The sequence below is a fragment of the Macaca thibetana genome, chromosome X (genome assembly GCF_024542745.1).
Source record: "Macaca thibetana thibetana isolate TM-01 chromosome X, ASM2454274v1, whole genome shotgun sequence".
Classification (NCBI taxonomy): Eukaryota; Metazoa; Chordata; class Mammalia; order Primates; family Cercopithecidae; genus Macaca; species Macaca thibetana.
This window is the reverse complement of record NC_065598.1, coordinates 10,694,140-10,717,503: the sequence shown is the minus strand read 5'-3', so window position 1 is coordinate 10,717,503 and position 23,364 is coordinate 10,694,140. Positions and strand designations below refer to the sequence as shown.

General features: G+C 39.3%; 1 protein-coding gene across 5 annotated transcripts in view; it reads left to right on the top strand.

Annotated features, from left to right (window-relative positions):
- The window catches only part of ARHGAP6 (Rho GTPase activating protein 6), a 550,354-nt gene that overhangs the window by 466,727 nt on the left and 60,263 nt on the right, over nucleotides 1-23,364 (top strand). For all 5 annotated transcript variants that reach the window (XR_007722733.1, XM_050777262.1, XM_050777265.1 and 2 more), the window contains exon 3: nucleotides 15,572-15,643. Coding sequence is in view for 4 of the 5 variants with exons in the window: in XM_050777262.1 (XP_050633219.1) it covers nucleotides 15,572-15,643 (72 nt within the window). In the remaining variant the exon portion in view is untranslated. The remainder of the gene's footprint in view (nucleotides 1-15,571; nucleotides 15,644-23,364) is intronic.

Genomic DNA, 23,364 nt, shown 5'->3' with positions numbered 1-23,364 from the left:
GTTTATGATCTTCAGTGTCAATAGGAGAGAAGAAAAGGACTTCTGAATAACATAGCTATCCATTGCCTCACAAAATCTCTGAAAGCAGTGCTCTAGGAGTTACAGTGATGGCATCAGGAGCTGCAGTTTTGGGGGCAATTGAGAAGGAACTCCTTTCTCTGTATAGGCTCCAGAGTTCCTGAAACTTCTCCCCAATTAGAAACATACAAAATTATTACCCCTACTTACCAGTGCCATATGACCTGGGACTACTCAGAGTAAAGGGCTAATTAAAGAAAACATGTCTAGAAAGAAACCAAAGAACATTACCCTCAAAAGGCAACTTCAGGAATCCAACTATAACATTTTTGGGTAGATTAATATATAATACATATATATTATGGATTCTAATAATATAGTAAAACTGATGAGGTTTAGAACAAATTAGGAGACACATTCTGGGTCAGATGCCAACTGCCTCTGCAAGTTTGGGCAAGGTAATTAACTACCTGGAATTTCTGCTAAATTGAGGTTGGCAGGGGCACTGAGTTGATTAATTTGATCTTGAAAGCGCCATGAGGTCATGGACTATCTTCTTATCTTTATTAGGGAGCTGTTTCTTATATTTATAAGACTCCTTTACTAAGTTAAAGGTGTTTTCCTTCCTCTACCATACACAATTTTTAAAAACTGTTCTCAGCCGGGCGAGGTGACTCACACCTATAATCCCAGCACTTTGGGAGGCCAAGGTGGGTGCATGGGTCCAGGAGTTCGAGATCAGCCTGGCCAATATGGTGAAACCTGATCTCCAATAAAAATACAAAAATTAGCCGGATGTGGTGGTGGGCGCGTGTAGTCCCAGCTACTCATGAGGCTGGAGCAGAAGAATAGCTTGAACCCAGGAGGCGGAGGTTGCAGTGAGCCAAGATTGCACCACTGCACTCCAGCCTGGGCAACAGAGTGAGACTCTGTCTCAAAACAACAGCAACAACAAAACTGTTCTCATAGGCCAGGCGCAGTGGCTCATGCCTATAATCCCAGCACTTTGGGAGGCCGGGGAGGGTGGATCACAAGGTCAGGAGATTGAGACCATCCTGGCTAACACGGTGAAACCCTGTCTCTACTAAAAATACAAAAAGTTAGCCAGGTGTGGTGGCAGGCACCTGTAGTCCCAGCTACTCGGGAGGCTGGGGTAGGAGAATGGCATGAACTCGGGAGGCAGAGCTTGCAGTGAGCCGAGATCGTACCACTGCACTCCAGCCTGGGTGACAGAGGAAACTCCATCTCAAAAAAAAAAAAAAAAAAAAAAAAAAAAAGCTGTTCTCATAATTTCTCTCTATTTCTGTTTTGTATTTGAGTGAATGACACTTAATTCATCCAGATTTTTAAAAGAGCATTGCTGAACTCTCATAAGATGAGGCTGGTTGTATCATTTATAAATGATAGAGCTCTGAATAATAAATGACATCTATTCAAATAATAGACTTTTAACATTTTCAAACTTGGCTTTTCAGTAGATATCGAGGCTCTCAATCTCATTCCATTTGTGAGTCTTCAAAATACGTTTAATCAAATGTGTAACTTAATAGTTCTATTGATGGAAATATACTTTTTCTTTATATATGTTTTGTTTTTCATAAAAATAGTAGCAAAAGATACACACCAAAATCAATTTTCTAGATTAATGTTGGAATCTCCTGGTTTCACTTTTGAAAAACCACTACTAGTCTAAAATGCATTATTACATTGTTTGTAATGATATTTAAAAGCTGGAGGAACATAAACTCCACAATAACTGTTTCATTTTTAAATTTGACCCATCTTCGGTTTGTGGAACTTGTCTAAAATTGCACAGTTGTTTTTATTTATAGTCTAACTAGGGAATTTCACTTGTGAAAGATGCTATGACAAAAGAAATGTCCCTGTGTCCATTGCATTCTGTGGCATGGTTCACTTATAAGCCAACAAAATGTCAAGAAATACCATTCAAATCCTTTCAGCTACAACAAGGCTGAATTATCATTCTTTTCATGTTCTTGCTTTTTGAGGGACTATTATAGCAGAAGTTCACATGCAAAACAATTGCATTAATTTATGTACCATGCTCACTATTTTTAACTTAGAAAAAATGTCAGACTCCTCTTTGGACCTCAATACTGACAACTTTCATCAGTAATAAAAGGCTGTACTGTTGTTCTGTACTACCTTTACTCAGCAGGAATAACAGTCTGTACTGATGGATGTACTACAGTGATGCAAGGACTCCAGTAAACTGGCAGGCAGTGAAGAGTGTTAGGAGTATCACGAAAGTGGTGATGGATTTGCAGAGAATAGAGCCACCCATTCATCTGCCTGCCTCTGCTTAATGTATGTTGCTCAAATGCCTCTATCAAAATACTGCCCCAAATACAAAGCTATACTATTGGACTGCCCTTCCTTTATAACTTTGAGGGATGGTCATTGCCACTTACTTATTGCCAAGCTCTCTTACAAAGTACATATTCAATTTATTTCCCTGCATGCAACTGTATGATGTATAGTTGTTTCCAAGAAATGATGACTAAAAGGTACTAAGTGAGAGATTCTTGTCGTTTTTTCTTCAAAAAAAGTCAACTGGTTTCCTGCTCATTCTTTCCACTTAAGTTGGCCATAGAAATCCCAGTGGTGACCCTCAGGTTGTCAAAGGCCTTTCTTCTTGTTGCTGTAAGGTTGGCCTGCTGATAGTAACAGGTACCCCACCCACAGTTATTTCAGGATCAAGTAGATCCATTGGCCATGGGGTGATGGTCTTTTCAAGTAAGGCTATTTTGAGAGGTAATAAAATATTCATACACTGTATTTTTCTTTTGTACTTGCTTGTTTTAAAATACAGTTCTGTACATAAATATTTTTGACAAGATGAGCAATAGATCTATTTTTCACATTATAAAACAAAATTATTATAAAGATAAGTCAAAAATGACTAAGTAAAACATTCTATTTGGTTATTAATTTTCATTGGACTTTCAAAACATTTTTCCGCATAACATATTCATATATTTTGAATTCAGAAATGTGATCAGATGTTTCATGTAAGTGGCCAGGCACAGTGGCTCACACCTGTAATCCCAGCCCTTTGAGAGGCTGAGACAGGCAGATCATTTGAGGCCAGGAGTTTGAAACCAGCCTGGCCAACATGGCGAAACCCCATCTCTCCCAAAAACGCAGAAAAAATTAGCCAGGAATGGTGGCACACACCTGTGATCCCAGCTACTCGGGTGGCTGAGGCACAAGAATCACTTGAACCCAGGAGGCAGAGGTTGCAGTGAGCCAAGATCATGCCACTGCACTTCAGCCTGGGCAACAGAGTGAGACTCTGTCTCAAATAAAATATGTAAGTATAACATGTAAGATTAAACATAATCTTATGTGATTATCTGAGTTATTTCTTTTTTCTTTACTTTTATTCTACATGGGTATTACTTCTTTTAAAGAGTTGTGTGTTCATAATAAAGGCTCCCTTTTCTACATAGTTGGTCTTCCCTTCTTCCCTTAACATTAAAAAAAAGTTCTACGAAATCTACACAATCAACATTCTTCCTTTTAAGTTACATTATTAATTTCTCCCCAACAGAATTAGTTTTTCAGCAGCTGGGAAATTGAACCAAATGATATCTAATTCTCCCAGCAGTGAGGTGAGGAAGCATGCACAGAGCATTGCTGCCCAGGGAGCTCCCCCAACCCTGGCATCCAGTGTGGTTTTGGGGCATGTAGACATGGCAGACTGTCTGCATGACTGAACTTAGTTGCCAGCCCCTCCAGAGGTCAAGACTGATACAGGTGGCCCAAAGCTCCTACTATACGTCACATTGTTAGCATTAACTATCTAGCATAACTCAAAGCTTCAGGTAAACAAATACATTATTATCAGGCGGGATATTCCAAGGGCTTAGAGGTTATCTCCTGGAAGGTTGTCAAAGAGCGGACATTTCTTTGGAAAGTACAGGGTTTGGACAACACAGATCTGCTGAGCTAACCTACTACTGCACTCTCATTCAGTTCTTTTTCTGAATTCTCTCTCTCTCTCTTCCTAAAATGTGGAGATCCTTATGGATGGATGGGAAAATCTGGGAAACACAGCACTCATTGTAAACACACCACTCCTAGAATTCGGCTCCTCTTCAACAACCCAGGCTTTTGATCTGGGTCAAAGTCACTATGCCAGGATGACTTTTTTCCTTAGAATAAATTCCTCCCAGGTGGTTCCTCCTCCCCATCTAGGTAACAAGACTCCTGGATGACCCATGGCATCCACGGAGCACATCAGAGTCTGAATCACAGCTTATTTTCTGGATTGCCCTTGGACTCAACGAATTATTCCACATCTTCCAAATTCTAGATATCCTGATATTGCAATATTTTTTATCCCTGTTTCTTAATGAAAGAGTAAATGGAGGTAGAGGTGTTTCTCAACAACCTGCAACAACACATTTTTCTTTCAATTATTCAGTACTTAATTGGAAATCAAAGCCCTTTTCTAATGTATTGATAACATTGGCAATTGATGACTATTGTGTAGTTGTACTTAATCTACACCATGCTCATTCCTAACATTGGCTATGGAAGCAGCAGAGCGGCAGGTGACAACATATGCACTTCTCTCCCCCTCTGCCCAAAGCTCGTGGTAACTGTCAAATGAGCAGAGGACAGGGGAAACAATAGGAATATTTTAAAACTGTGGTTTTCAGGATGGGAATGTATTAATATCATACAACCTAATTGTTTCCTTACTTTGCCTATATTGTTGTATATTGCCCAAGCTTCAGAGCTGTGAGAGAAAACCTCAAAGATGAGGAACCAGCCAAGAGGTAAAAAGCCAAGCAAAACAAAAACAGCCCATTTCTCAGTGACTAGGATTTTTAGTTCAATTACATTTCCTTGTGATCTAAATAGCCAGATGCAATGACCCATAGATAGAGCCAGTGTAGAAAATATTTCAACCTAACATAATAATGTCTAAAGGGGTTAGTAATTGTTCTACTCAATTTGTTTCAGCCATTCTATTGGAATTCCTATTAATTGGAATTAATGGTAAATATACGGAATGTCATATAGTGAAACAAACAACCTATTTAGAGCACACCAAGTTTCATGGACAACAAGTAAGAAATCACTTTTTAAAAATCAACAACAACCAGGCCAGGTGTGGTGACTCACACCTCTAATCCTAACACTTTGGAGGCTGAGGTGGGAGGATTACTTGAGGCCAGGAGTTCAAGACCAACCTGGCTAACATCGTGAGACCCCCATATCTATTAAAAAAAAAGAAAAAAGAAAGAAAGAAAGAAAAGAAGAATAAAATGAATAACAACGAGTGCAGTAAGATCAAAGAACACTAGCTACCATCTACCCTTGGTTTAATACTCTTAAATCCTTGAGAAGGCTGACATACATGGAGTCTCTCCGGGAAGACGTTTGAGGCAGAAAACCAGAATAGGGGCAGGAAATGTGTCATTTCATCATCTGAAATGGGAACTTTATTAACTCGCCTGAGTATAAAGTCAAGAAAGAAGGTATTTTTCAGGACTGTTTAATTAAATGTCATTCTGTTTATCAAAACAGAGAAATCTGGCAGGCATTTCTAACCATATGGGATTTTTGGAAATATATGAACAACATGTGATTACGTGTTTAGCTGAATATTATTTAAAATGTATGCAAAATCCTGAGAGGGCTTTTGAACTAAGTTCCTAAAATCATCCTCTGGTACATTCTATTTGTAATGCTGCTGTGTGCATAAAATTATTCCAATAGAAATAAAGCAAAGCCTCAATAAAACCAGCCCCTTTTAATGAGCTGCTTCTTGTAATTATAAATATCCATAATCATTTATTTTGACTGTAAGTAATATAACAAGGCAAAATCTATAATTTTCTAAAGTAATATAATCTATATAAAAACAAAGGTGTTTCATACTACTTATGGAAGATAAATGTATCCTGCAAGCTGAATGTTGGCAGATCAGCTTTTGCTCTTCTAAATCATCTAAATATCATCAGTGCCTTTGATTACAGCTTCATGCCTAGTGCTTTAAAAATCAAAGTTTGCTTTTAAGGAATGTAATTTAAAAACTGCTGATCATCTAAGTCTTGGGAGGTCAAGGACACTCTTATTTCCTTTATAGTTACAAGTTTAATTTGATGTTTTCCAAAATAGACTTGGGTATAAATTCCACATCAATATGCTCAGCAGAGCCCCATGCAGAATATTTCTGAGTGGGATTTACTGAATATAAGATTATTTTTATGACTGGGACATTACAGATACAATCATTAATGAATAAAAATTAAAATAAATTTAAACAACTTTCTCTAGCATCAAGTTGAAACTCAAGTCTCAATAGAGCAAGTTTCAGGAACAGGTGGGATTTCAGGTAACATGGAGAACAGCAGCTCAGATCCGATTCTTAAAGGGGGATTCCCCCTTGACATGAGGCCAGCAACTCACTCTGCCTGCAGAACATGCAACATATTTCCATGCCAGGGAGAGAAGGATGTGACGTCATTCATTCACTCATTCAGTCATTCCCTTATTCATCTATCTAATAGCTGTCAAGACTCCTAGTATGTGTTGGGCATTGTACTACATGCTAAGTATATAGAATCTCTTTTCTAAACTCAAAAAGTTGTAAGTAGGTGGTAGTAGTGGTCAGGGTAAAATACACTTGTGAAAGGAAGAAATTATAGTGACAAGTCCTATAATAGATGGCAAGTGATGGAGGATCCATAAGGAAGAAGGACAAATTATTTATAGTATAGATAGGGAAGACTTTACAACAGGAGAAGTTATCTGAGATTAGTTTGGAAGGATAAGAACAAAAAGGTACTCCAGTAGAAAATTGGGACAAAAAATAGAAAAATGGGGCATTTTAGTCTGGGAGTCATAAAAGGTGGGGTATACTTGGAAAGAATAAACTTTTTGTAGAACTATAAGAGATTTCAGGGTCTGTGTGAGTTATAGTTTCAGGAGATGAAGATATTTGGGTACAATATCTTGAGGTATATTATAAGCCAAGAGAGAATATAGGTTTTATTTTTGCAGGTCAGTGGTTCTCAATCGGGGGCAACTTTGTGCTCCCTCCCTGGGATACTTGGCAAGGTCTATATTTTTCTGTTACAACTGGGGAGGGGGGAAGGCTACTGGCATCTGGTGGATGGAGACCAGGGATCCACTAAGCATCCTACACTGTATAGGACAGTCCTGATGGCAAAGACTCTGCCCCAAATGTTGACAGTGCTAGAGTGAACAACTTTGCTCTAGATAATGGAGAGTAACTGAAAGATTTTACATATGGGAGAGAAGTAAAGAGGTACTTTCTAGGAAAGTGATGCAACACTTTCTAGGAGGTTTGCCACATCACAATGGTCATCAAAATGCTGGGTGTCAATAAGGGAAACAATATTCGCCTGCAGGGAGAAAGATCAACTAACTTCTTTAGCATCTACTTTGTGCTGGACAGTCAATGTGTTATACTAATCTCCCCATGATGTTGGCAACTGCTACTTTCTGCAGCAATGGGGACTATCAGATGAAACAGGATGAGACTAGAGGCTGGAAGACCATATAGATCAGTGTTTACTCTCACATGGAAACAGTGGAGGTCTGGACTGTAGCAGTGTCCATGGAGATGGAGATGTCAGAGCAAAGAGGAAGGTCAAATCAAAAGGAGTTCTTTACCAATTACATGTGAGAAGGGTTTAGCCACCAAATGGAAGGTTTACAGAATGACTTCGAGGTGGCTGGTTCGGAAGAGTGGGTAGCTGGAGAGACTGTAAAAGGAAGTCTCAGAGGGCAGGTATAGGGCTACCCACAGTTGTGACATTTGAGGTGCCCATGGGAGGTTCAGATGTAGATGCCTGGTAAGCAAAGGGAAAAATAAGTCTCCAGTTGTAAAGAGACCTCAAACAGAGATGTGTTTAAGAGTTTGCAACATCACGATGGTCATCAAAACACTGGGTGTCATTAAGAGAAACAATATTTGCCTGCAGGGAGAAAGATCAACTAATTTATTGAGCATCTATTCTGTGCTGGACAGTCAATATGTTATCATCTCAGTCTCCCCATGATATTGCAAGGAGACTGAATGCAGACAGGCCCAGAAAGGCGCTCAAAGTCAGGCAGCCAGTCAGAGGCAGAGCCAAGCTTGGAGCAGTGTCTCATCAAAACCGATCCCCATCCATTCATTCTTTCAATATTATTTATAATGTGAATTGCTGCATGGAGAGAAGAAGCCACAGAACAGGTTGAGAAAGAAGACCCTGAGACAGGAAAAGAAAAAGTGAAGAATGATGTCATCAAGTCCAAAGGAAGGAAGAACTTCAAGTAATAGTTTCAGTTATCAATTGTAAAAAGACTCAGAGTCAGACCAGAGGATGTTTCTGCCATAAATTGCTATCCAAATGATATCAAGTCTTGCACACACAGAGTTTATATCAGAGTTAGAATGTGTACACTGCATTAGACATCATCAGGGACTTGCTATAGTGCAAGGAGCAAAAAACAGACAATAATTTGATGAAAAGTACTTAGAGTTTGAAGAAGTAGAGCCAGGAAGAACAGAAGGAAGGTAGGGTGGTTGCTAAAGGGAAGATATTTTACAGATGAAGATTCAGAGTTGAGCGTAGATGTAGGCTGAAGGACTTGAGTGGAAACACCAAAGTTTGAGTATGTAGGAGTGAGGGTCTAAATGAGAGAATGAAGGAGTTGGCCTTGGAGTGGAGAAGGGTCCACTGTTCCTCTAAAATAGTGGTCTTCAATCTTGTTGGGCCTGTAGACTCTCTTGAGAACCTCGTGAAAGTTTTAGATGTCGCCCCAGAAAAACAACGTAACCATTCTGAAAACTGGGTATGATCTTAGGGAGTTCTTGCTAAAATCTCCTAAGCTTAAAATTTAACAGGCTCTCCTTGAGAGTGAAGAGGTGCTGTTAATGTCATTATAGAGGACAACAGGCTGCATCTAAGCTTCAAGCAATCCCAGACTGGTGAATTAGAAGTGGCTGGAGAATGTGATGAGCTGAATTTCCTCTGTGCTGGCATTGATTATTGAGGCGTGACTGAATCACAGTAAGAGTTCCTCTGAAAAGAGCAGTTTGAGTTTGTTAGGAAAATGGTGCTCTGGAAATTGATTACTTTCAAACAATTCAACCCTGTAAAATCCTTGCAATATCCTTGTGTAAACCCAGGGTTATGTGGATGAGCTCTGAAAGCCATTGAAGTGGAAATTCCTAATTTAGAAACGGCATCAGAAATGTTTCTGGAAATGTTTACACCTAGAATAGCAATTTGGTATATCCTGGGGGAAGTATCCAGAGTGAGGAAATCAACAGGAGCCCAAAGTTTTGCTTTCTATTTATTGAGTAAAAATGTACTGATTGCTAGCCACATGACAAGACCTGTTCCAAGTGCTTTATGAATGAATTCATTAAATCCTCATCACAAGCCTATAGGTAGCTACTGTTATTATCCTCCATTTTACAGAGAGGGCAATGGAGGCATAGTGAGATAGCAGGGTTGATCTTGGTTTGGGTCAGGGAGTAGATTTGGAAAAAGGCTGTCTGTTTCCAGAGTCTGACCTCCCACTTTTACTCTATATTGAGAAAGTTTACATATCATAATATGTTCACACATTCACTCAGTCAAGTCTTTTTTTTTTTTTTTTTGATACAGAGTCTTGCTCTGTCACCCAGGCTGGAGTGCAGTGGAACAATCTTGGCTCACTGCAACCTCCGCTTCCTGTGATTCTCCTGCCTCAGCCTCCTGAGTAGCTGGAATTAAAGGCGCCCACCATCACACCCAGCAAATTTTTGTATTTTTAGTAAAGACAGGGTTTCACCGCGTAGGCCAGGCTGGTCTCAAACTCCTGACCTCAAATGACCTGCCCACCTGGGCCTCCCAAAGTGTGGGATTACAGGCGTGCATGCCCAGCCAATTCTTCTTATAAGCTTTCAAATATCATATTTGTTTAAGCACCTGTATTCTTTAGTGTTGTAAAGGTAACTATCCATCCTCTGACAGGGACTGTAGATGGAGGGAAATGCATCCAGGAATCTAATTTATCACACCAGGGTCCTATAGATAGATTTAGGGTTATGGGAACAGTACCTCATCACCGGTTATAGATTTTGAGAGCCTTCAATGAGCCACCTCTGAAGCCTTTTTAAAGATGGTTGGACATGCTTAGGCAGAGGGTCCCTGATTTGTGTGCTAAAGTTCCTTCAAATGAAGGAGTTTTAAGTGAACAGAAATTCTCAGGTGTTAAATGCTGCTACAACTCCAGAAAGACTGCCAACTCCTCCCAGATGACCAGAAACTTGGTCAACTTCTCTGCTAACTGACCTCTAAACAACTTTACCCATAATAGCTAAGAATACCAGCCAATACTTGCTGAGTATTTCCTGTGGACCAGGCTACACACACACACACACACACACACACACACACACACACACACACACACACACACACACACATATCCAGTTTGCACAGTGGTACAGTAGTGGAGGGTCATAAAAATAAGCATGCAAGTTGAAACCACCTGATATGGTTCAGCTATATCCCCACCCAAATCTCATCTTGTATTGTAGCTCCCATAATTCCCATGTGTGGTGAGGGGGACCCAGTGGGAATTAATTGAATTATGGGGGCAGTTACCTCCAAGCTGCTATTCTCGTGATAGTGAGTTCTCACAAGATCTGATGGTTTTATAAGGGGCTTTTCCCCCACTTCACTCTGCACTTCTCCTTGCTGCTGCCATGTGAAGAAGGTAGCGTTTGCTTCCCCTTCCGCCATGATTATAAGTTTCCTGAGGCCTCCCCAGCCATGTGGAACTGTGAGTCATTTGAACTTCTTTCTTTTATAAATTACCGAGTCTCTGGTATGTTCTTATAGCAGCATGAGGACAGAGTAATACAGAGGACCTGCTTTGATACTGCATAGTCCTGTGAGCAAGTTCTGAATTTATCATCTCACACCTCCTGCCCATGTACGAGTTACTTACTCTGTCCTAATCTGTCTCCTTATCTGTAAAATGGAAAGAATAATATTGGCTTCATAGAATTGCTGTGAGGATGTAATAAGATTTTGGATACTAAGCACTTAGCTTATAGTACTTACTCAATAAACACTGACTATTTATTACTACTGTGTGCTGTATCACAGGGAAGTTGTGGTGGTCAGATGAGATCATTGGCATTCAGATATTTAGAAAAGTTAAACACTTAAGAACTTTCTTCCAAAGGACTTTGTTGCTGAGTTTTCAGGCCCATTCCATGAATGTAACTAACTCTCATATTAGTGCACTTCTGCAAAAATGATGAGGTCTTTTGTTATTGTTTTTATTGAGGAATAACATATATAGTAATGTACATAAATATGAGTGTGCACAGCTCGATAGGTTTTTAATATGTGAATGACATGTTACTACCAACCAGATCAAGATATAGAACATGCTCAGCATCCCGGAAGATTCCCTTATACCCTCTTTCAGGTAATATTTATTCCCCAAAGGTAACCCTTACTCTTCCTTCTGTCACCTAAACAAATCTTTCCTTGGACAATATTTTTATTATTATCTCTAGAATTAATTGTAATATGGAAAATACCAGTTTATAAGCCTCATTCTCTGAATATGATCACTTTAAAATTAGGAGATATGTACTTCATTGCTTAGACCCAACCCAAAAGCTCCATCTGACTTCCTGGCTTTGGACAGTGCTGACATGTCCTGAGGGCATGCCCTGCACTGGGCTATTCACTTGGAAGGAGACAAAAGCCTAGGAAGCCTAGTTTCACCCTCAGAGAGCTAGTCTAACTAGAGAAAGAAGCCTTAAAATGGAACACCATCCCTAACAGCAAATGAATCCATAAAAAGCATGTCTCAGGGAGCAATCTCATGTTTTCTTGTTTTCGACCCTCCTGAAGACACTGTTTGGTATTGGTATTTCCCAAGAGGATGCCCAGATTAACCACCTTCCACACAGTTGGGTCCTTTGCTTTGGGGTCACTAGGACGGGGAAAGCTTGCTGCCTTGCCATCTGCTATTGTGTCACAGGTGTCTGTGAGGTCTCTCAGGTAGGACATGGTTTCCTCTGGACACATTAATGAGGACTTCCACAATTCCTAGTGAAAAGAGGGCAAAAGGTGGCCAATCCCTATGTGCTTGTTCCAAGATGTATTTTATCAGGGCATGCTACCCAAGTTCTTCCTGCAGGTCACTTGTCTGTAAGACAGTGCACACACTGGGAGCAGTTAGCAAGCACGCAGTCATCACCATATGCACCATGAAAACACTTATGTGCAGTATTGGTAGTTGTGGAGCTTGCATTTCTTTAAAAGACAGAATGGCATTTAATCACAGTTATTGCCATCCAAGGAGCTGGTGGAACATAAACTGTTCTGTATGATTGCAAGCACATAAGCCTCTTGAGCTTTCTCACAAAGTTTTCTGTGCTTTATGAGAACAAAAGATGAGACATTTTATTCTTCAAAAATGGGGGACTCCAAGGCAAACCACAGATTAATCACAAAGGAGAAGAGGAATAAGCAGTTTCACCGTGCATCTCTGGTCATTTTGCTGAGGATTTTAAAAGAGAAAATGGTGTGCTAACGCAATGCTTCATTTCACATTATTGCATGTCATCCATCATTTTGTATAGTTACCTATTCATAACATTCACCTCTATCTAATTAAGTGAAAAATTTTTGTTGTAAGTAATTAAGTATTTTTTAATAGGCCAGCATTCTCAAAGATCATACTTTGCCTATAAGGGGACTTCAAGGTGTTGTCTGGAGTTTTGGAGTTTAAGGTATATATTATCCTTGTGGGATTATGTAAACTCTCATATTTGTGGGAATATAAATGAGCAAAACTATTTTGAAAAGTTTGATTTTACCAAATAAAGTCTGAAATTGCATATACATAGATCCAGCAATGCAACTTTTACATATACCCTGGAGTGGTGGTTCCAGACTTTAATGTGAACCAGACTTTAATGTGCACCATAATCCCTTAGAAGGTGTGTTCAAACACACATTGCTGAGTGACACCCCAGAGTTCCAGATTTAGCATATCTGGAGTGGGACCATAGACAGTTTGTACCTCTAGCAGGTTCCCAGGTGATACTGATGCTGCTGGTCCCAGAACTACACTTTAAGAACCACTGTCTCAGGGAGACTTGTATACGTACATGCTTGTAAGAAGACATGAGCAAAATTTTTCAAAAACATTGTTCCTAATAACCCCAAGTTAGAAACAACTCAAATGCCATCAACAGTTCAATGAGGAAATGAACTGTGGTATATTCATACCAAAAACCCCTACTATATAGCAATCAAGAGGAATGATCTACAGCTACCTGCCTCAACAGGATGAATCTCATTAAGTGTTGGTGAACAAAATAAACAAGGCAAGAAACAGTATCCATAATGTGATTCCATCTGTTTGCATCCCAAAACAGGAAAAACAAAATCATATTCTTTATAAATGCATGAATAGATGGTAAAACTATGAATAAAATCTGATAAGTCATCATTGCAAAAGTCACACTAGTAATTATCTGGGGCTAGGAAGAGGGAAGAATACAGGTGGTTTCTCAGGTACTAGCAATAGTCTACATCTTAACTTGGCTTAACTTGGCTATTAGATATGTTGGAGTTGGACTTATGGTTATTATTTAGACAGAACATTTATATTTATACACATCTACATAGAATACATAAGTTTCTAAAAAGTTCTTAAGAATCATTCTATCTTTTAAAAATAATGTCCTCTATCTGGTATGTATTCTGACTCTTTGACAGCTTGTTTGAATTTTAGGATCTTCCCATTTGTTATGAAAAATTAAATCTCAAGCTTTAATAGATGGTTTAATTATTCTGCTGGGTCAACTATTTAAATGAAAGAATTTTTGTTACTGTCAAATACATTTGAGATATGGACTAGCTATGAACAAAGTGTTACAGAGTAAAAGACCTGTAAGGTCTAATTGGAGAACAGATTAGATCTTGTACAGTTAGCATGTTTACGATCTGTGTAATAAGTCAGGCAGGCCCTAGTAGATCATCTTTTAGATGTTGTTCATATCTATGAACATATACATAATGGAAGAGATTGATGGCTGTTGCCATCAAATACATTACAACTGATTTAGATAATTTCCCCTATAAAAATTACGTGACTACAAGAATGAAGATTCTTATGAACTATTTTCTTTTGGTGACAGGAGAGTCATTTTTGAAATCTTTGAAAAGAAGGAAGGACTGAATGTGCCTGTTGATTATATTGTGATGTTCTTTTGCCTCCAAAAAATGAGAAGTTAGGGACATCTGCAACTCTGTGAGGATACCAGGAACGCTCATTTCTGTTTCATAATGCTTACTCTGTTTTATCCTGATATTATAGTCTTGCTTTTAAATGTATTGGACTGAATCTCTTTCTTTACATTTTTAGTGTGTCCTGTACAAACAATTCTTAATCATTTTTTTCACCATACGTTTCCTTGCGGCATGGTCTGCATGTCCCCTATTTGATGACAGTGTGGATTCTGAATTTGCACCTCCCACATGCTAAATTGACAGCTGCATAACCTCAAAATGCATTCTGGCAATGATGAATGCCAATATTTTATGATGACAGCCCAGGAATTTGATTGCAGCTGCCCAGTGATATGAGTGGTATCTTTATTATTTGGTGAGTTAAACAGACACATTAAGTACATTTGTTGCAAATACTAGACTGTAAAAGAATGTATTTCTTACTTATTATAGTGAACAATGAGAAACAACCAAAATGTTCATCAATGGAGGAATGGTTAACTCAATTACAATATAGCTATAACATGGAACTCCCCACAAAGAAAGTAGCCTGACCTGTGTCAGGCTCCCTGTGAAGAGCTTTATATGTGTTGTTTCATTTCATTCTCACAACAACCTTGTGAAATTCCCATTTTATTCTGGATATTAGCCCTTTGTCAGATGAGTAGATTGCAAAAATGTTCTCCCATTCTGTAGGTTGTCTGTTCCCTCTGATGGTAGTTTCTTTTGCTGTGCAGAAGCGCTACCTGACTTCAAACTATCCTACAAGGCTACAGTAACCAAAACAGCATGGTACTGTTCTATGGACTTCCAAATCCATTTTCTTATCCAGTTGTACTCTCCTAGCTCATGAATGTCAAAGCTATATATGCTGTTAATTCTCTTCTCATGGAGATTTGGTTCAAGATGAACATTAAGTTATGTAACCACAGAGAAGAGGAAGAGGCTTAGATAATAGTAAAATTACACCTATCTAAATGTCAAAGCTAAATTACTTCCAAAGGAGGTACGTTTCCTATACATTCCATGACTGAAAGGAAATTCAAGAATATATACCAAAATTCTGGTGATATGTGCTATCCAAGTCAGGATTTTCATGTATTCTCAGAGCTGTTACTTGTTTAAAATGTCAAATTATAAGTGAAGCAAGAGAAAAGCCATACTTTTGCTCAAATGTAATTATTGATACTGTAAAATATCACTTCTATGTTTATCTTTATAACTTCTCCTTTTAATATTTATAGATGGACAAAAGAGAAAGAAATCTTTAAGAAAGAAACTGGATTCACTAGGAAAGGAGAAAAACAAAGACAAAGGTAAAAGATAAAGTAACTAATGTAAATGCATCTTCCATGGAGCATAATGGTTAAATTTGGTGGGGTTATTGAATTGCGTAGGTATACATGGTTCAACTCTGTTATGAAAACTGGATTTCTACAATGAAATGTCATTAAGGGCTGTTTTGGTCTACTCTTCTGTGTTTGAGCAACCCTGTACTGAACTGATGAATTCAGCTGGTTTGAGGAGAGTGTGACCTCAGCCAAGTTTATGGTTCCAATTATTATTTTGACCAATCAGCTATACATAAAGAGGATCTGGGTTGAGAAGCCATGGACAGCATCTCTAACGCTAACCAGCTGTCTGGCAAATCCAGACAGGCAGGGTTAGTTGAATGAGAGCTTGAATACACCTACCATGATTACTGGAAAGAAACAGTCTCATCCTCATGGGTTACTGAAGATAGGCCATTCTCAGCATTTTTTTTTCCGCCCAGTTGAAAAATATTTATTTGTAACCAATGTGAATGCTTATGTTTTACTTTGTTACATTGCCTCAGCCAAGACAGGTTAAAGCAAATGCCCTTAATATTTTGGGGGTCACAGAGCCCTTTAAGAAGCATTGACAATGATGATGCTTTATCAAAGGCCTGAAACTCATCCAATGCCCACCCTGCCACCCCCTAAATTTAAAATTCCCAGATTAGATATTCACTTAAGTATTTTCCTTTTTAAAAATCCAGGAACCTTAGGGAATTGTCAGTGACTATTAGTCTTTTTTTGTTTTCTTTCTTTTTTTTTTTTTCTTGAGGTGGAGTCTTGCTTTGTCACCCAGGCTGGAGTACAGTAGCACGATCTCAGCTCACTGCAACCTCCACCTCCTGGGTTCACACCATTCTCCTGCCTCAGCCTCCTAAGTAGCTGCGACTACAGGCGCCTGCCACCACACCTGGCTAGTTTTTTTTGGGGGGGTTGTTTTTTTGTTTGTTTTTGTATTTTTACTAAAGACAGGGTTTCACCGTGTTAGCCAGAATAGTCTCGAGCTCCTGACCTCGTGATCTGCCCACCTCGGCCTCCCAAAGTGCTAGGATTACAGGCTTGAGCCACCGCGCCCGGCCTAGTATTTTTTTTAAACTCTTGTTTTAGGTTCAGGGGTACATGTGTATGTTTGTTAAATAGGTAAATTTTGTGTTGCAAGGGTTTGTTGTACAGATTATTTCATCACCCAGCTAATCACCATTGTACCCAACAGGTGGTTTTTCAATTCTCACTTTCCTCCCACCCTCCACCCTCAAGTAGGCCCCAGTGTGTCTTGTTCCCTTCTTTGTGTCCATATCAACATGTTTAGGTCCCACTTGTAAGTGCATTCTCAGCATTTTTTTTTGTACAACAAAATTTGTTTTTTAAAATATATATAAATGAAATATAATGGTTGAACATGAGAGGGCGATTCTTTTTTGTTATACTTTAAGTTCTAGGGTACATGTGCATAACGTGCAGGTTACATATGTATACATGTGCCATGTTGGTGTGCTGCACCCATTAACTCATCGTTTACATTAGGTGTATCTCCTAATGCTATCCCTCCCCCCTGCCCCCTCCCCACAATAGGACCTGGTGTGTGATGTTCCCCTTCCTGTGTCCAAGTGATCTCATTGTTCAATTCCCACCTATGAGTGAGAACATGTGGTATTTGGTTTTCTGTTCCTGCGATAGTTTGCTGAGAATGATGGTTTCCAGCTGCATCCATTTCCCTACAAAGGACACGAACTCATCCTTTTTTATGGCTGCATAGAATTCCATGGTGTATATGTGCCACATTTTCTTAATCCAGCCTGTCACTGATGGACATTTGGGTTGATTCCAAGTCTTTGCTATTGTGAATAGTGCCACAATAAACATACATGTGAATGTGTCTTTATAGCAGCATGCCTTATAATCCTTTGGGTATATCCCCAGTAATGGGATGGCTGGGTCAAATGGTATTTCTAGTTCTAGATTCTTGAGGAATCGCCACACTGTTTTCCACAGTGGTTGAACTAGTTTACAGTCCCACCAACAGTGTAAAACTGTTCCTATTTCTCCACATCCTCTCCAGCACCTGTTGTTTCCTTATTTTTTAATGATTGTCATTCTAACTGGTGTGAGATGGTATCTCATTGTGGTTTTGATTTGCATTTCTCTGATGGCGAGTGATGATGAGCATTTTTTCATGTGTCTGTTGACTGTATGAATGTCTTCTTTTGAGAAGTGTCTGTTCATATTCTTTACCCACTCTTTGATGGGGTTGTTTTTTTCTTGTAAATTTGATTGAGTTCTTTATAGGTTCTGGATATTAGCCCTTTGTCAGATGAGTAGATTGCAAAAATGTTCTCCCATTCTGTAGGTTGTCTGTTCCCTCTGATGGTAGTTTCTTTTGCTGTGCAGAAGCGCTACCTGACTTCAAACTATCCTACAAGGCTACAGTAACCAAAACAGCATGGTACTGGTACCAAAACAGAGATATAGACCAATGGAACAGAACAGAGCCCTCAGAAAGAGTACCACACATCTACAGCCATCTGATCTTTGACAAACCTGACAAAAACAAGAAATGGGGAAAGATTCCCTATTTAATAAATGGTGCTGGGAAAATTGGCTAGCCATAAGTAGAAAGCTGAAACTGGATCCTTTCCTTACTCCCTATACGAAAATTAATTCAAGATGGATTAGAGACTTAAATGTTAGAACTAAAACCATAAAAACCCTAGAAGAAAAGCTAGGTAATACTATTCAGGACATAGGCATGGGCAAGGACTTCATGTCTAAAACACCAAAAGCAGCAGCAACAAAAGCCAAAATTGACAAATGCATTCTCAGCATTTTTATGTTAGATCACAGTATACTACTCATCTTTTGCTTCGTATGTTTTGGGAATTGTTTACTCTCATCATACTGTTTTGTGTCCCCTTGTGTGTCTATTTAGGGAACTAAAACTTTAGCCACTCTCTCAGAGGTATTTATGGTCATTTAAAACTGATATTCTTTGAGCCCACATAATGGACACTTGAGCCCCATTGATGCAGTCCAATTTTTTGTGCCTTTTTTTTTTTTCAAGACAGAGTCTTGCTCTGTTACCCAGGCTGGAGTGCATTGGCACAATCTCGGCTCACTGCAACCTCCACCTCCTGGGTTCAAGCAATTCTCCTGCCTCAGCCTCCCAAGTAGCTGGGATTACAGGCACGCACCACCATGCCCGGCTAATTCACTGTGCTGGCCAGGCTGGTCTTGAACTCTTGACCTCATGATCCGCCTGCCTCAGCCTCCCAAAGTGCTGGGATTATAGGCGTGAGCCACCGCACTTTTTGCTGCTTATTTTTATGGTCTGTTATGAAGTGGTTGCTAAATGGTACCATGTATGCATTTATTTTCATTTTATGTGACACAGTCAATGAGTCTTGAATGAGAACAGCCATACACATCTCATCTTGGAGTCCTTTTATATAATGATATAATTTCTGCCTTAAAAGTAATGGAAGGCGATGACACCAAGGGTATTAAAAAGTGCATTGGGATCAGTATTGGACAAGAGCTATTCCATACCATTGATCTCAGTCTCTACACCTATATCTTGAACAGTCATGACATTTGGTTCTTTAGACTAAAAAAAGTGAAGAATTCTAAAGAATGGAAAACCATTATTTTACTTCCTTTGGAGTGAGGTTTCTCAACCTTGCTACTATTGTCATTTTAGACTGGATAATTATCTGGAGTAGGGGCTATCCTGTGGATTGTGAGATGTTTAGCAGCATCCCTGGCCTCTACTCATTAGATGCCAGTAACACCACCCCCAACCCAAATATCTTCAGACATTTCAAATGTTTACCTCAAATTGGAAAAAAGAAGGTGAAAGTGTCAGTGATCCCCACCCCTGACTACACAATAGAATCACTTGTGGACCTTTAAAAAGTCCAAGACCCCCACCCCAGGGAGTCTGAGTTGATTGTTCTGCAGGGATACCTCAGGCATGGGTGTTTTTAAGAGCATCTAATGTGCAACTTCTAGGATGAGAACTCTGATCCATATTAACTAGGATACTCACCAGGGCACGTTCTGTCACAGCAGATTCTACTGCTGGAATAATGAAGGCTAAGGGTGGTCCAGCTACCTATTATAGTCTGATAAATTGTGTTATATTTAATTGTTGATATGTTTGTGCCCTTATTTTTGTAATGACCTAAATATTAATAGCCAGCATTGCTCTTTTAAACTAGAGTTTTTGCTCATTCTGTTCCTGCAGTAGAGCACTTTTACGTCTCCAGATTAGAGCAATTTTCCATGTGTATAGAGCATATTAAAGGGATCACTGAGGTTGGTATTAGTAATGTATTCTCTTTTAAATTTGGTTTATTCTAGGGTGATGATATTGATATTGGGATTTAAATACATCTAATCTGGACTTTAGGTGATTTTTCAGAAAGTATCCATTTGGCTAGACTAAGCAGAGTGAGCATATTTGCAGGAGGTTCCTCAAAAGAATGATGAGATGTTCCCTCAACAGAAGGAGATGTATGTTTGCTTACATATATTATATATTCAAAGCAGCAGGAAGCAAGAATTTGAATTAAAATGGAAGGAAGGGCCAGGGAAGTAATCGAACAATACATACTGGGCCATTATAGATTTTTTAAACTAAATCATATTTACATAGGCTTGGTGAAAACTGAAATGTTCTATACTGCCTCAAAGGTAGCTAAGTGGGAAGAGGAAGGCAGGTCCTGGTAGTTCCAAAGAAAAGACGTATCACCCACCCAACTAAGGGGGAAATATCAGGCTTCGTGCCAAAAAAAAAAAAAAAAAATTAAGTAGCTTTAATGTTTAAAAACAAAGTAACCTAGGCCTAAGTGAAGGTTAATTACATGGCATCTTTTCAGAACTTAAAGCCCTGTCCATGTCAACACTGGGAGTCACTGCATGGATGTCCTGGGAACCAGGGTGTGAGGATGAGGTTGGGGGGGGGGGGTGCCAATCTGGCACAGATGTAATCTATTCACATAATTTCCTTCCAGTTGGATATTAGCATTTGGGTTTGTAACAGCTGCACATGTGAAAAATGGTCATTTGAAACCAAGAGTAAAAGAAGGAAAACAGGAAACTAAATGATCTCCTGAGTTAGGTAATCTAAAAATAAACAGAAGCAGCCTTTTAGAATCGAATTGCTCTCCCAATAGTGATTCATAAATGGTTGATATGCTACCATATTAATTGATTTCATCAGAATGAATCATGTCCTGTATGTTATTTAATTGCCTTGATATATAGCGGATCATGTGACACTCCTATGTTCCCCATGCCACTTAAGCAGTGCCCATGTGACTTTTGATTTACATATGGAAACTAATTCAAGATTGACACTAATCAGAAAACATATTTTCATACAGAATAATTCCAAGTCCTTAATTTCTCTTAGTTATATTTCTTGACAACCAAAAGAGTTTTTAAAATTTTCAGAACTTCTGAAAATTTCTTTCTGTGTCAAAAGTAATTTTAAAATTAAGTAATTTTAAAAATAGCTACTTTGTTTTATTAATGGGCTTCCTAAACTGAGCACATGGGGAATAGGTTTTACTATGATGTAACTCTGGGAGATTGTACCCCCAACAACCCTTGCCAGGATATTTTCGGATTATGCCATATATGTATCCACATACATATGTGTATCTTGAAAGAGTTCAGTTCTGGCACCGTTCTTTATGGTGAAATCATATTGTATCATGTTTTATTTTCCTCACTGTCTAGGTATGTCACTGTATGTGAGCTGTGAAGTAACACTAGGTACAAATAGCTCATACAACTTTTAATTTTGCTCCATATTAAATAGCAGAACAGTCAAGTTATCAGATATCACTATGCAGAAATTATCAAAGAACATATATTGAATGTTGTCATTGAGTGGTAGTACTTCTAGGATAAGAAGAGAGGAAAGAACCAGGGAGTGTGTGGTTTCTGAGAAGGTTAGGAAGGGGCCAGCTCACACAGTACTGGGCCACAGCATGACTTTTGATTTGAAAGTTCAGGAGAAAGATAATGGTACCTTAGACTAGGGTGGGAGTAATGGTGGAAGTGGAGAGAAGTGAATGGAAAAAAGAGATAATGTGAAAGTGACATGATAAAGATTTGATGATGGAGTGAAAATGGGATGTAAGAAGGAATGAAGTATCAAGGATGACTCTCAGATTTCTGGTTCTCCCACATGAAGAACAGGCAAACTTTTGGAAATCTGAGTAAGACCTTGTAAGGGAAGACGAAGAGTAAGAAATGCCTTTGGGACATCCAGATAAGAAGGTGGAAGAAGTGGTTAGTGCTCAAAGAAGGGGTCTGAGCTAGAGGTAGCAATAAGGTGTGAAATGTGTATGGATGGAAGTTTAAGTTATGGGTATCATGCTGTTAATTACATAGAGAGACAAGAGTGATGAGGAGGGTTAAGATTGAGCTCTGAGGACCTTCCACATTGAAAACCCAGGTAGAAGATGATAAGCCAGAAAAAGGGGCAAGAATGTAGCCAGAGAGGTAGAGAAAAACCCAGTTAGTATATCCAAGATGCAAAGGACAGGGAGCATTTCAGGAAATGGCAATCAGGGTTAAAGGATGACAAAAGGGCAAATGAAACAGAGCTGTCAAAAACACTGAATTTAATGACCCTGAAGACAGCAATGACTTAGAGGGAGCTGCTTTAGAATCTAATGGAGGTATCAGCTAGACAGGATGAAGTGAGGAAAGAGTGGTAGGTGAGAAAGTTATAGGCCAGAAAGTAAAGGGAACACTTTAGAGAATTTTAACTGTGGCAAAAGGAGAGGGGGTAAACCATGGAGAAAAGAAAAGAGTGGGTCGAGGGTTATTTATTTTTTTTAAGAAGTAGCTGCTTGAATATATGTAGTAAAAAAATAGTAGAAAAAAAGAGGTTGAAGATACAGGCACAAGAAGATGTAATTTATAGCAGGGGTGGCCCACCAGCTGTCTTTGTAAATAAAGCTTTACTAGAACACAGCCATGCCCATTTATTTACTTACTGTCTGTGGCTGCTTTCCTGCTAGACTGGCAGGTTGAGTAGCTACCACAAAGACTGTGCAGCCTGCCAACAGGGTGGAGGCTGGAGTGAGGCAAATTGAGCACCTAGGCCACAGAATTGAAGGAAATGCTCAGTCTGCATGCTGACTCTGCGCTTGCCCCATGCTGAGTGCGAGCACCCTATCATTTTGCATCCTAGCCATTCTAAGCCCCAGCCATATCCACAAAGCCTAAAATATTTGCTATCTTGCCCTTTACAGAAAATAATTGCTGAACCCTATTTATACTCGAAGAGTATTGGATAATTTTTTTGAGCTCTTGAGTGCAGTATACCATTATCCGTGGTTTAAACTTATCCATAGTTGAATGACAGGTGGGAGAGCATGGGAACCAGGGAGAGGCAGAAAGGCTGGCAGGATGCCAAGTCACACCTACATATCATGCAAAGGGAGGTGGTGTAGGGCACAGGTACAGCAGGTGTGAAGAGTTGGAGCCTTTGCATCTGCTGGGTGCTCTTCTCCTGAAACAAGGCAGAATTATTTGCTGGTGGGGAGGATCTGCACCAGAGGTAAAAGAAGTCTCTAAACTAGTCTGGTTGGTTTTCCTTAGATGGAAAAAATGACTGGGAAAGGGCTCAGTAGTCCCCATCTTATAGTAAATCCCTGCCATGCATATGCCCACCTGAGCAGATGTGTCACTTGCTACATTTATCA